Source organism: Oryzias melastigma, linkage group LG5, assembly GCF_002922805.2.
Source record: "Oryzias melastigma strain HK-1 linkage group LG5, ASM292280v2, whole genome shotgun sequence".
Classification (NCBI taxonomy): Eukaryota; Metazoa; Chordata; class Actinopteri; order Beloniformes; family Adrianichthyidae; genus Oryzias; species Oryzias melastigma.
The window spans coordinates 6,465,278-6,480,396 of NC_050516.1; the positions used below are offsets into that span (position 1 = coordinate 6,465,278).

The 15,119-nt window shown below is 39.2% G+C and overlaps 1 protein-coding gene across 1 annotated transcript in view; it reads left to right on the forward strand.

Moving 5' to 3' along the window:
• Nucleotides 1–840: 840 nt before the first annotated feature.
• The window catches only part of LOC112144862 (vesicle-fusing ATPase), a gene marked incomplete at its 5' end in the record, with an annotated part of 59,502 nt that continues 45,223 nt past the window's right edge, over nucleotides 841–15,119 (forward strand). Inside the window, 4 exon segments of the mRNA XM_024269705.1 lie at nucleotides 841–936; nucleotides 1,019–1,175; nucleotides 1,239–1,372; nucleotides 10,824–10,970. Coding sequence (XP_024125473.1) covers nucleotides 841–936; nucleotides 1,019–1,175; nucleotides 1,239–1,372; nucleotides 10,824–10,970 — 534 coding nt within the window.

Genomic DNA, 15,119 nt, shown 5'->3' on the forward strand with positions numbered 1-15,119 from the left:
TTGTTTGTTTTAATTGTTTTAAACGATTTTATTTATTTTATATATATTTCAAAAACTCCAGTGTTTCCTCACGGGATCATCTGTTCCAGGGTTCCTTCTGCTGGTGTGCCATTGTTGCCGTGCCTATTCTCATTGGGGCGGCTGGGGCCCTGCTCTGTAGAGTGGGCCCTGTGCTGGTCTGTGCTGGATTGGCGCTGCGGCGGTGGACTCTGTGGTCAGACTGGGCCTTGGATTAGATGGGTCCCCATAATACTGTTTCTTCACAGCAGTACCAAGCCAGACTGTTTTCTCAGAGTTGCAGTTCTTAAGTCTTTGTTCAGTTCCTTTTTTTTTTTTTTCTGAGGGTGGGAGAAGCTGGGGAAGGGAGGGGTACTCATTCTGTTTAAATGTCCTTTTCTCCTTCTGTGTATTTGCTTTTTAACACACTGTCTTTTTAATGTATTTTATTTGATTTTATGATAAGCGCATTGAGCTTCCTTTGGATGAAAGGCGCTATATAAATTAATAAAGTTTGAAGTTTGAAGTTTAAAGTTTACATGTTCACTGGCTGGTCCACGATCTTAAAATTGTGTACGAAGCTTCCCTCTTGTATAGATTTGCCTATTTTTCAAGCGCAGATAGCCTGCACCCCCCCATAAGGGCAGTTGTGACTCAGGCTTTTGTTTAGTGGCCAGCCAATAAAAACTATGTGAAAAAAGTGAAAAACAATGTTTTTCAGACATCTGGACTGAATTCTCTGTTGCATTGGCTTGCAGTTTTTTTTCCCCAACAAACTACACTCCTCATACTGAGAGAATATCAAGGGTCTTCAATGAAGGACTGTCTAAATGTCTTTTTCAGGCTACATCCACTGTGGAAGTGGACATGGAGAGGGCAGAGAAGCTGCAGGTCACCCGTGCTGACTTCATGGGATCCCTCAACAATGACATTAAACCAGTATGCATCACTTAACCTCAGATGGCATGCTTGTTGCTGGCATCACTTTACATACTCATGCTTCTACATTCCATATTTTCAGGCATTTGGCACAAACCAGGAAGATTATTCCAGCTACATCATGAATGGCATCATCAAATGGGGAGACCCAGTTACCCATGTTCTGGATGACGGCGAGTTGCTTGTACAGCAGACCAAAAACAGCGATCGCACCCCACTGGTGGCTGTGCTGCTGGAGGGTAAGAGAAAAGAGGGAAACTAACTGATAGAGGACATACTTTAGCCCTGTTTTGTATTTATAGGTCCGCCACACAGTGGAAAGACAGCTTTGGCAGCTAAGATAGCAGAAGACTCTCAGTTCCCCTTCATTAAGATCTGCTCTCCTGACAAGATGATTGGAAACTCTGAGATCTCCAAGTGCCAGGCAATTAAAAAGGTAAATGCTGAAATCTATTTCACAAGAAAGATCTATGGACAAAAAACAAAATAATCTAATCTACAACTTTAAAATATTGATAATAAAAAAAAATCTGAGGAATTTAGTCAAACTAAAAAACAATTTAAACATGACAAAAATCGCCACAATGTGGGGTAATTTAAAGCAATTCTTTTCATTTGAAGCTGATATGTTAAAAGGCACCAAATACATGCTAAAAACATCAAAACTGCTTTTAAGGAAGAAAACTAAGTGATTTTACTTCAAATTTTTTCCTACCGTTTCTTCTTGCTGTAAATGTTTTGTTTTTTTTCATTAAAATTTGTTTGAAATACATTAATAATCAAATAAAGTCAACTTGGCACAATATTACATACGACCACCAGAGGGAGCCCTCACCTGAGTATTGACCCTGCACTCCCTCTCTACACTCAGCCAGATCTCCTCAGCTGTTTTCAATCCACCTCATCACTACCAGTGTATATAGTCTGCCTGCACTCACCACCTAAGCGAGAAGTCTTGTACTGCCCTGCATACATCTCTGAGCGTGTCTATTTACTTTGTCGCCTGGTTTTTGATCTCTGCCTGTCTCCTGGGTTTCCTGCCTGCCTCGACCCACGCCTGGACTCTGACCACGCTTATGTCTTGCCCTTGTCCATTAAACCATTTGCTTATGGATCCAAACGTCTCAGCCTCTTCGTCACAAATGTGCTATTAATAGAATATAATTATTTTGGTAATATGTATTAACGCCCTCTGGCATCCTGATGTGCAGCTATGAGATCCACGTAGTAAAACTCCATCTAAAATAAACTTAAACTTTTTTTTTTCACATTCTGTGATAAAGATTTTAATCAATTAAAGAAATAATATGGCATTTATTTGTAGTTTTTGAACAAAAGCGATCTTCAATTTTAATATATAAGGCGGAGAACGAACGTCAATCTGACGGCTGTAATGCAGCAGCGCACCTGCTATGGGGGACCAGGGTAGGCAAATTGGAGCTTTCTGTTGTTAGAAATCCAAGAGAAAACAGTCATTTTATTTTCGTATGGAGACCAACATGAGTTTTCCACAATAACAAGCACCGGCACTGTCTAAAAATGGCAGAAACTGAAATCCAGCTGGATCAAACTTCTCCCAGATAAAAATTGCTTTATTATTTTTCACAAGTATAATAAATAAAATTTTTTAAAAAAATGAAAAGCTTTAAAAAGAGGGGAAAAAAATTCCAGGAAAAAAGTAAAATAGACAGCAGTGAGAAATTCTTATTTTGGGGGGCTGCCTGGTGTGATTTTAGCCTGTATTTTTATTTTTATTTATTTATTTTTTTTCATTCAAAAACATGTTGATTAGTTTGACAAACATGAAAAAAAATGACAAAATAGGATTTTGTCACATAGGCGAAGTTGTGCTGATTAAAATGATGCCAAATAAGCAAACAGGTATTCTTTCAAATTGAAAATACAAAAAATCAGATGTAGTCAAAAACTGAGTTTTAGATCGCGGGGGTGCCGGAGCCTATCCCGGCTACTGATGGGCGAAGGCGGGGTTCACCCTGGACAGGTCTCCAGTCTGTCGCAGGGCCTCAATCACACACCCATTCACTCTCACATTCACACCTAGGGGCAATTTAGAGTCACCAATTAACCTATGAAGCATGTTTTTGGACAGTGGGAGGAAGCTGGAGTCCCCGGTGAAAACCCACGCATGCACGGGGAGAACATGCAAACTCCACACAAAAAGGTCCCAAATCCCCCAGCTGGGATTCAAACCGGGGCCTTCTTGCTGTGAGGCAAGAGCGCTAACCACTGCGCCACCGTGCAGTCCATCACGCATTTTTACAAATGCTAATGTTTTGCTTTGTTTTGTATTTGTACATATTTATCAATAATCATAGTTCTGTATTTATACTTAAGCTCTCTTATGTTTGGACATTGTTTCAAGCATTTACTGGTTCTGTTCCACAGTTTCACTTCACATATTGAAACACAAAACCTTTTTTTATTTGTCCGTGTGCAATGGGCGTCTCCCACGTTCCTCTGGTTCCTGAACGCCTCGCCCGTTCCTCTGCGTTGTGTTTAAATAAGGAGGATGACGAGTCTTCGGTTTCTCTCTGTTTTATTCTGACATGAAAGGACAATAACAAATCCGTGAACACAGGTCTCCAGAACATTAATACCTACAGAGTCACAAAAATGCCCAAATCCAACATCCAAAAACACAAATAAAACAACATACACATGGAGAAAAGAATCATCCGTACCTTCTTTAACAGGAGGTGGCGCGAACTGAAGACAAGACGTGTATCACGTCTTAAGTCTTGCGTGATCTCCAGAAGGGGCAGTAAACCCCGTACGAACAAAACCAATAAAAGGTGAAATTAAAAAAATACCTATCCATAAACGGAAATAAGGATTTTGGTGGAATTTCATTACCAACAGATAAAAATACATTTACTTCTGGGTTACACGTGCTTTATGCTGGGAAAATTTATTTTTTTTCCCTTAGATTGTATTTTTCCTCCTTTTTAATGAAAAATCTTTGAATATTGGTTGGTAATAAATATTTTTCTGCCTTAAATATTATTATTTGAGCTGTACAATACTCCACTAGATCATAAAATTTGAGTAATTTTGATTGTATAAATAGTTTGTTTGTGTGCTTTGTGAATTACTCGTATTGTTCTCTTCTGAAGAATTGAAAGTGAATGTAACGTTGTCTTATAGTTTTTTCCCCAAACCTCTACACAGTAAGAAAAATACGGTAAGACCAGTAAACAGTACAAAATGTGGAGTGATTTATGCACCAGAATCAGTTTTGCTTTATTTAACACAGAGATGCTTCTGGACAGTTTAGTTAGTAAATAACGAAAATGAGCTTTCCAGGTCAGTTTTTCATCTATTATAACCCCAAGAAATTTATTTTCATAAATTCTTTCAAGTTTCACCCTTTCTATGTGCATGTCAATGTTTAGATTTTTACCACTACAACTACCAATAACATTATTTTTGTTTTACTTAAATTTAGTGACAGTTTACATCAAACCACATCTTCAGTTTTTCCCTCTCTGTCTTAACAATTTCTATGAGTTGCAGCAAATCATCCCCATCACAAAAAACATTTGTGTCATCAGCAAATAAAACTAATTGTAATAAACTAGAAATATTAAATCAGGGGTCTCAAACTCGCGGCCCGTGGGCCATCTGCGGCCCGCGTAGTGATGATTTGCGGCCCCCGTCTTCATATGAAAGATTACTGTTCGTGCGGCCCGCAAGATTGATATGAATGACAGTTGTGTGTGCAGAACTGAACAACCAATTGCAGTGAGGTATATGGCTCTGGAGGCGGGACATCGGCGGGCTCTCCAGTACCTCCTCACTCATTCATTCATTCCTCCAGTCAGCTGGGCGGAGGAGGAGCCATGAAGCCTCTGGAAGTGCTTACACACTGAACGTAATACGCGTGCCCCGCCCCTCTTTTGCCGCGTGACAAATTCACTGGCTTCCGCTTGTCAAAAAGCGTGTTTCTGACGCCGCGCCAGGTGTGGATGTCTCAGAATGAATGAGAGGCACATAAGGAGTTTTATTTATGTCAAAACTCCAGCAAAAATAAGACATCTCCGCGCATGCATCAAACATTCAGCGCGGACAAATCCGACTCTCGCGAGCGCTTTTTCCTCCTCCATGAGCAGAAAAAGTCCTCGCGAGAGAGATTGACTAGTTCCACTAGCGTGAGTGATGCGCGCAAGGGCAGAATCTTCAAAGGTGCTTCTACACCAGCCGCGTGCAGTATGTTCAAGAACGCGGTCTGCGCGGATTTATGAATGCACGCTCAGCAGGTGGTATCCACACCGGACCAGCACGGTCACGCACACAGTAGCAGAGGAGATTCTTCTTCTATTGTATTTTTACCGTTCATTGGTGCTCCTCTGACATCTACAACAGAGAGAATCCCGAAGCAAAAGTAAGAGCGGTTGAAAATCCCCGAAATGTTGCTCTATATTTTTTATTGTCAAAACTCTGTCCTTTTAAATGTCTGTCTGGGTGTCTTATTAACCCGTCCGAGCACAAACCGCAATGATTCATTTCTCTTTTGTAATAATGTTTGGCACTTCACTGTTTTGAGGCAGGCAGACGCCACCCAAGCAGCTCCCAAATCAAGTCCCTGACTGGTCACAGCTCTGCACTGCAGCGATTGTGCGTGGAAATGTTGAACCGGGTTGAAGATTCAACGCGTGCATGACCCATTTGTGCGTAGAGCTCGAGATCCGACTTAAAAACTTGCGTAGACTCGGGAGTCCAGGAATTCTGGTGTGCGGGCGTTTGCATTAACTTTTCATTGAAAGTGTTGCAGACATTTGAAACTGAATACAAATGGTTTTCTCTTGTCCAGAGTTTCTAAATCGTCCCCCCCCCCCATGAAGAACTTATTCTTTCACGCCTCCACTACAACTTTCAGCCGCAAATATCATTTGTATCAGTTAATTTGCTCAAGTTAAACATATATCTCCTCAAAATATCGTACTTTTATTATCATTAAATACTAATTTTAAACATCTGTTTTATTAATGTTTCTCTTTCTGTTTTTAAGAATCCTTCCAAAACTTTCAGACAAAGTAAAAACAAGTCTTTCCTTGTTTCCCTCCACAGTAGTTATGAATTCCTGCTTTATTCAGAGATTCAGTTCTTTTCATTTGTTCACTTTAAACAGCGGCTCTTTCTGCTACCAAATGGATTTTTAGGTTGTTTTGCTATATTTAATTTAATATCATCTACTATACAGAATTATGCCCAATATCCATAACTACTGTAAACATGTTTTTATTTGCATTCCCTCCAGGGGGCACGCCCCACCATTTCAGAAACACTGTCCCATCAGTCTATATATGCGTTTTCTTCAGTCGTCTGTATCTGCTGTATGGTCATTGTTAGTATTTTATTTATTTATTAATGATTGATTTTTTTAAAACAATTTTTTAAAAAATGAATGAATGAATGAATTAAATTCATTATTTTGTGTTAAAATAAAGATGTTTGAGAACACTAGAATGTTTTATCAGCGATTTTCTTGTGAAAATCCTGATGCGGCCCAGCCTCACCCAGACTCTGCCCCCAGCGGCCCCCGAATGAATTGAGTTTGAGACCCCCGGCTTAAATAAATCATTAATATACAAGATAAATAATATTGGTCCCAAAACCGACCCCTGAGGAACACCACCAAAAATGTACAAACATTGGGAATAAGCGCTTCCAACCTTCACAAACTGTTTTCTGCAGCTTTTAATCCAGTCTAACACTATCCCTAATGCCATATCGTTCCAATTTATTTATTAATATGCAGTGATTAACTATCAAAAGCGTTTTTTAGATCGATAAATATTCCAATTACATGTTTTTGTTATCAATGGCATTGGTTATATTTTCTATCACATTCATAAGGGCCAGTGACGTTGATCGATTTGACCCGAACCCATATTGTCTTTCGTTGAGGATCTTGTATTTGTCGATAAAAGAGTCTAATCTATTTATGAAAATTTTTTTAGATCATTTTTGAAAACTGTGGTAACATAGAAACTGGTCTATAGTTTGTGAAGTGATGCTTGTTTCCGGTTTTGTATAATGGTATGACTTTTGCTATTTTCATTTGATTTGGAAATGAACCTTTTTGGAATGAGAGATTAAAAATATATTCCAATGGTTTCAGGATCGCATCAATTACTTGTTTAACCAAAGCCATGTTGATGTCATTCACATCGGTAGAGAATTTCCCCTTCATTCCTCTCACAATCTTTAAGATTTCATTTTTGGTTACTGGATTAAGAACCATTGAACTGGGATTGTTTTTCACACATCAATATCAGGGTGGGGTAATCTGGACCCCATAAGATAGGCTTAAACCTTTTTAGTGTATATGTGTGCACGTGTATGTGTCTGTATTTTAGTGTTTTAACTAGTATCATGACATGTGTATTTTTGATTTAAAAAATATTTTTCCACTTAAATGCAATTTATTTGATTCTAATCAATTTAATCATGAATGTACTCATAATCTCTGTATTCTAATTATTTCCGTCCAATTACACCGTGAACAAAGTAATATTTTGTGCACAACTTTGCAATATGTATATATACAACATTATGTGTGTATAGTCACTTTCTATATAAATATACTACTATGCTGTATATACCACATTTAGGTTTACATTTATCGTTTGTTTTGAATCCTACTTTTGTTTGTCCTACATACAGAATTTCTCCTGTTAACTTACTGTGAGGTATTTTGACAGTAAGTTGACAGACGTTTTTTATTTAAGATAAACAGAAGTTGTATGAAGAAAAAAAGAAAGATAATATTCATATGTAAAACATGAAACTAGATGTAGTATTCTCATGTTTTGCCTTTTGGAATCAAACAGAACCGGTATACATTTTACACTCTTTCTCAGTCCAATATGTATCTGCTATTTTAAAAGAAGGATGCTGATATGAGATATGAAACAGAATCCGTAGTTGGTAAATGTATTGGTTTTTAAATCAGACGCTAAAAGAGTTGGTGCCTCATCACCCACAAACTTAACTGGACATCACTGGTCTGTAGTGAGGGGATTTAATATCCAGACTTTACCCTGGTTCCCTGCCATCTCAGTGACTGTAAAGTAGTGGTTGGTGAGAGTGTTTCCAGACAGCACAGGATGGTGGTGTGTAGGATTACTCTGGTGGTGAAGAAGATGAAGAAAGAGAGGGCAAAGGCAGAGAAGAGGACAAACTGGTGGAAGCTGAAAAAAGAAGATTGTTGCATGACTTTTAAGAAACAGTTGAAACAGGCTCTGGGTGGTCAGGAGGTACTCCCAGATGACTGGATAACTACAGCTAATGTGATCAGGGAGACAGGTAGGAGTGTACTTGGTGTGTCATCAGGAAAGAGAGTTGATAAGGAGACTTGGTGGTGGAATGAGGAGGTGCAGGAGTGTATACGGAGTAAGAGACTAGCTAAGAAGAAGTGGGACACTGAGAGGACTGAGGAGAGTAGACAGGAGTACAGGGAGATGCAGCGTAAGGTGAAAGTAGAGGTGTCAAAGGCCAAACAAAGAGCTTATGATGACTTGTATGCTAGGTTGGGTAGTAAGGAGGGAGAGACTGACCTGTACAGACTAGCAAGGCAGAGAGATCGAGATGGGAAGGACATGCAGCAGGTTAGGGTGATCAAGGATAGGAATGGTAATGTGGTGACAGGTGTCAGTGGTGTAATGGAAAGATGGAAAGAATACTTTGAAGAGTTGATGAATGAAGAGAATGAGAGAGAACAAAGAGTAGAAGAGGTGACGGTTGTGGAGCAGGAAGTAAGAAAGATTAGTAAAGGTGAAGTGAGAGGGGCTTTGAAGAGGATGAAGAGTGGAAAGGCTCTTGGTCCTGATGATATACCTGTGGAGGTATGGAAGTGTCTAGGAGAGATGGCAGTGGAGTTTTTGACCGGGTTGTTCAACAGGATCTTAGGTGGTGAGAAGATGCCTGAGGAATGGAGGAGAAGTGTGATGGTGCCCATTTTTAAGAATAAGGGAGATGTGCAGAGTTGTGGTAACTACAGAGGAATAAAGCTGATGAGCCATACAATGAAGGTGTGGGAAAGAGTAGTGGAAGCCAGACTAAGAGCAGAAGTGAACATTTGTGAGCAGCAGTATGGTTTCATGCCAAGAAAGAGCACTACAGATGCAACATTTGCTTTGAGGATGTTGATAGAGAAGTACAGAGAAGGTCAGAGAGAGCTCCACTGTGTCTTTGTAGATCTGGAGAAAGCTTATGACAGAGTGCCCAGAGAGGAACTATGGTATTGTATGAGGAAGTCTGGAGTGACAGAGAAGTATGTCCGAGCAGTGCAGGACATGTATGAGGGCTGTAAGACAGTGGTGAGGTGTGCTGTAGGGGTGACAGAGGAGTTCAAGGTGGAGGTGGGATTACATCAGGGATCAGCTCTGAGCCCCTTCCTGTTTGCAATGGTGATGGACAGACTGACGGATGAGGTTAGACAGGAATCACCATGGACTATGATGTTTGCAGATGATATTGTGATTTGTAGTGAGAGCAGGGAACAGGTGGAGGTGGAGTTAGAGAGGTGGAGGTTTGCCCTGGAAAGGAGAGGAATGAAGGTTAGCCGCAGTAAGACAGAGTACATGTGTGTGAATGAGAGGAACCAGAGTGGAAGAGTGAGGTTACAGGGAGAAGAGATAAAGAAGGTGGAGGAGTTTAAGTATTTAGGGTCAACAGTACAGAGTAATGGAGAGTGTGGAAAAGAAGTGAAGAGGAGAGTGCAAGCAGGTTGGAATGGGTGGAGAAAAGTGTCAGGTGTGATGTGTGACAGAAGAGTTTCAGCACAAATGAAAGGAAAGGTGTACAAGACTGTGGTGAGACCAGCCATGTTGTTTGGACTAGAAACAGTGGGACTGAAGAAAAGACAGGAAGCAGAGCTGGAGGTAGCAGAGATGAAGATGCTGAGGTTCTCTTTGGGAGTGACCAGGATGGATAGGATCAGGAATGAATACATCAGAGGGACAGCACATGTTAGAGGTTTTGGAGATAAAGTCAGAGAGGCCAGACTGAGATGGTTTGGACATGTTCAGAGGAGAGACAGTGAATATATTGGTAGAAGGATGCTGAGTCTAGAGCTGCCAGGAAAGAGGTCTAGAGGAAGACCAAAGAGGAGGTTTATGGATGCAGTGAATGAAGACATGAAGGTGGCTGGTGTTAGAGTGGAGGATGCTGAAGAAGAGCTTACATGTAGGAAGTTAATTCACTGTGGCGACCCCTAAAGGGAAAAGCCAAAAGGACAACAGCAACACAAACCAGGAAACCATCTTTTTATTCATCTCATCAGCTGAAATCAATTTATGATAGCAATTTCTGATCTCACATTATTTTTTTATGTTAGATGTAATTATAAACTGTGAAGAAGGGCGGTTCTGTAAGAGCTCCAAAAAGTGTCACGTTTCATGGTAGTCAACAGTGTTTTACACACAATACCACACACCTCAGGACATCCCAGAGTTATCTTCTTTATTTTCCCAGAATCTTTTTTTAGGACTTTTTTATTCGTTTATTTTTTTTACCATAAATGAGGGTTTAAGGCCAGGGGCACCCACTTTAGTTTAGACTGTTTTAGTTCAGAAATCAGCTATTGTTTCTCATTTGTGATTGATTTTATGTTTTATATTTTAAGATGCAATATATATTGGAGATATATACAAGTAAAATAGTTACTTTTCCTGGTATCAAGTTACTTTACTACAAAGTAATTCAGTTAGTAACTTAGTAGCTTTTTTAATTAAGTAGTAATTAACTATAATTAATCATCTTTAAAGTATTGTTTCTAAGACTTTTTGCTGGCATTTCCATCTTGAATTTAGGTTTCATTTTCCTGCCTATTACTTGAATTAACTTGCTTGCTTTACCTACAGGTCTTTGATGATGCTTACAAATCCCAGCTCAGCTGTGTGGTGGTGGATGACATAGAGCGTCTGCTTGACTATGTCCCCATTGGTCCTCGTTTTTCCAACTTGGTTCTGCAAGCTCTTTTGGTTCTGCTGAAGAAGCCTCCGCCCAAGGTAATTGATACCTGAACACAAAACATTTTATAGTACTTTGATGTGTTTTTCAAAAATGTCAACTGTTTGTCAACCAGCATTGATCTTGAGGCTACACTATCCTCCATGTCTTTTATCTTGTCTTACTTACTTTACAAAGCCATCAGGGTACCAAAGTGCTTTACTAAAAAAGAGAGATAAAGAAAAGAAAAATTGAGAGAACATCAACAGGACTTAAAAGTGACAGCATAACATTACAATAGACAATGATATACACGAAAGTCTGTAAAAAGTAATTAAAGCTAACAGTGTTCCCCTGCTCATTCGCGCTTCTTTATTCACAGTTTCCCATATTTGCAGATTTTTCTTTTGTCACGTGACTCTTTCGGTTTGACACAAAAACTCAGACAACTCGAGCTGCTTATATAACATTTTTGTGTCGGTGGAAGTTCTGCACTGCTGAGGTGTATCTCTGCACAGCAGAGCACAGCGGAACCCCTTTGGAGTGTGCTTTGGTGCACACCCCCCTGCAGGAAGAGCACACACTCCTCATCCATGCCCCTTCATTGAGTTAAGGCATCAGCTGACTTAGATTCGGCCTAAAAAATCCTGATATGCTGAAGAAGATAATCGCAATGGATAATTATCATCGGCAGCCGGTGTTTATTATTTTATGGAGGAGGAAGTGCTCGCCCCTGATTTTAAAGCATAGAGAGACAGAGAGACACTTTTCATCTGTGTCAGTATGCAGTATCCAATTTTCTTTAATAAATGCTTTACAAAGCATGATCCGAAGTGTTTTTGATTAATATGGAGTGGCATAGACATCCTTCAGATGCAGGGGATGGGGGTTCTCCATATTTGCGGATTTGGAATATTGGCTGATGCCTCAGGTCTCTAACCCCCACGAATAAGAAGGGAGTACTGTAAAAGATTCTACGATGTCACTTACTACAAAGTGTTTAAAAAAATCTGAAAAGGTAAGTCTTTTGTCTATAACTGATGCTTAAAACTGTTAAGTTCTGATATTAGAGGAATTATATTCTGTAGCTGAAGACTAGCAATGAAAAAGCACAGTTACTCCAGTGTTTCTGTCATGACCTGGGTTAATCAGGCAGAAACTGGTTGGCAGACGTTAAAACTCTAAAATGGCTGTGAACACTTAAAACACTCAACAAACCATTTTAAAAAAAGCTGTAAAGACAAACTCATTATGGGTTTAAAAAACAATAATAAATGCTTAAAATTGAACTTTAAAAACTGACTGGGAACCATTGGATTCAGCTGCATCCGGGTGTGATGTAGACCAGGATCAGCAGTTGTTCTGCTACAATCTGGACTAACTCCAGATGGTTGGGTGAATGGTGAGTGATCCTAAAGTACAGAACATTAAAGCATTATCCAAGAGGTCTTCAGAGCATGGATCGCTGTGGCTAACGGAAAGTTAAACTTGAACTAAGAGAAGCAAAGACTAAAAGTTTGATTAACAGAAGAATCAATTTATTTAATATGTCTATATATTAATTTAATATGTCACTGCAAGCTGCTACGTTTATGAATGCAATGATTTTATCATGCATGACATACTGTCTCACTACATGGTCTCAGGCAAACAAATCAGCATTAAAACCTCTGGAGTCACTTTACAAACAAACAGTTAAAACACTGTATAAAAAACCATTGAGATATCATCATTGTGACATTTTACAAAAACACAAACTGTAAAACTGGGAGAATGTCATCAAGTACTAAAAACTATGTTTATTTTATAAAATCATTCATGGTATGTCATCCCCTCCACTCAACCAATTTGTTAAATTAAGATCCATATCCCAAAGAGTGACTCGAGGGTCTGTTCGACAGGACCGTATAGTTCCTTTGAGGAGAAGTGCCTTCAGTCAGAGCGCCTTCTCCGTAACAGCAGCACAAGAGTGGAACTCTGTCCCTCACGCAATCAGAGAAATCACCACAAACACTCTGTTTAAAACGCACTTAAAACACTGGTTTATATGACAACAAACATGTCTACATTGAATTGTTTTAATTGCCTGCCACTCCCTGTCCATTCTGTACCACCTTTGAGTCTTTTATAATAGTTTTAATGTTTCTTACTGTGTGCATTTTATTATTGTTATATGTATTTTAACTGATTTTCTAACTTGTATTTTGTATGTGTTTCTATATTTTTTACTTGCGTACTTAACTGATGTTTTTAGGTTGATAATTTTTAACACCTGTCCAGGGACTACGGATGAAAAATAGCTTTTGGGCTAATTCTGGCGCATTGCAGCGATGATATTAATGTGCACTGTCCCTGTGAAATAAAATAATAAATAAATAAATCAGTTTTTCAAATTTAAAACAACTGTCAAAGGCAATTTTTCAATGTGCATGAAATGAATATGTATGCTTAACATGATTTAAATGAATTTTCAGTCCCAAAATGAGACATACTTATTGACCTGATATGATTCAACTAAAAGTTGGTGTAGCAAGATTAATTCATGCAACCCAAACATCTTGAAAACCTGTTGTCTCAACATTTTCACTGGCCTAATCACATGACTTGTGATCAAAAGTCAGAAGAAGTGACCCTCTTCATTTGTTTGTTGATGTCTGTCTCTTTTCCGACTAACAGAAATGATTCAGTACAAATACACTGCTCACAAAAAATTAAAGGAGCACTTTAAAGAAACACATTAGATACATCAGATCTCAATATGAAGTTGGATATCTATACAAATAACAATAGGGCAGTGTCTTAGGAACAAAAGGATGCCAAGTCTTTTAATGAAATAAAAGTTTTCAGCCTACAGAGGCTCAATTGAGTAGACACCATAAAATCAGAGTGAAATTAAGATGTGGCAGGCTAGTCCATTTTTTCCTAAACTTAATTTCTGCAACTCAAAATGCTTTTCAGTATCTTGTGCGGCCCCCACCAGCTTGTATGCATGCTTGACAACGTGGCGGCATGCTCCTAATGAGACGATGGATGGTGTCTTGTGGCATTTCCTCCCAGATCTGTGTGAGGGCATCCCTGAGCTGTTGTACAGTCTGAGGAGCAACCTGGCTGTGCCTAATGGACCCAAACATAATGTCTCAGAGATGTTCTATTGGGTTTAACTCAGGGGATGGTGATATAAATAGAGCAATCAACCTAATTTGAAAATTTTTCTCACATACCTACACCAAGATAGGCTAGTTGGGCTGCTTTTGCCAACATTAGGTGTGTGCCGTCCACATAGGCAAGTGGGGGAGAGAACACCCTGCAAAACGATGCTAAAAAAAAATAAATAAAACATCGCTCAAAGTCTAGAGCATTTAGTTTAACATTATATAGGCCCTCTAAAAATTTGGATCAATTTGGTTGAATTAGTTAACGTTTGCTCTGGTTACTGTTGTAATGTCCCTTCATCCGATATTTTTTAGATTAGTAATCTAGCATTATTTGGTTAAAGTGTCGGTTAATTTTGAATTTTAGTTTGTCTCCTTGAAGCTAGCAATCTGTGTTTTGTAAATATGGGCTATACAAAAAATGAATATGTACAAATGCAATTAAGACACATTATTTCTTATAGTTTATTTTATTATTTTTACTAATGAATAATAATTAAGGGCAGATCATGAATCAGCACCATATATTGTAAGGTATAGACCGTATAGATTGTAAGGTGCTTCAAATTTTTGTTCCATGTGCCTTTTTTTGACTTTGAGCACCTGCCCCTCCAAATGTCCTGCACGGCCCTGGTTAAAGGGTATGCCCAACAGGTAGGATGTGAGCTGGAAGAGAAGGAGAAGTTCTAGTTGGATCTTGATGAAGTGATGATGAGCATCCCTGGAAATGAGAGAGTTGTCATTGGTGCAGATTTCAATGGTCATGTTGGTGCAGGAAACCGAGGTGATGAGGAGGTGATGGGCAGGTTTGGTATCCAGGAGAGGAATGTAGAAGGACAGATGATGGTTGATTTTGCAAAAAAGATGGAAATGGCGATAGTGAATATATTCTTTGAGAAGAGACAGGAACATAGAGTGACCTATAAGAGCAGAGGTAGAAGCACACAGATAGACTACATCTTATGTACATGGTGTAATCTGAAGGAGATCAGTGACTGTAAAGTAGTGGTTGGTGAGAGTGTTTCCAGACAGCACAGGATGGTGGTGTGTAGAATG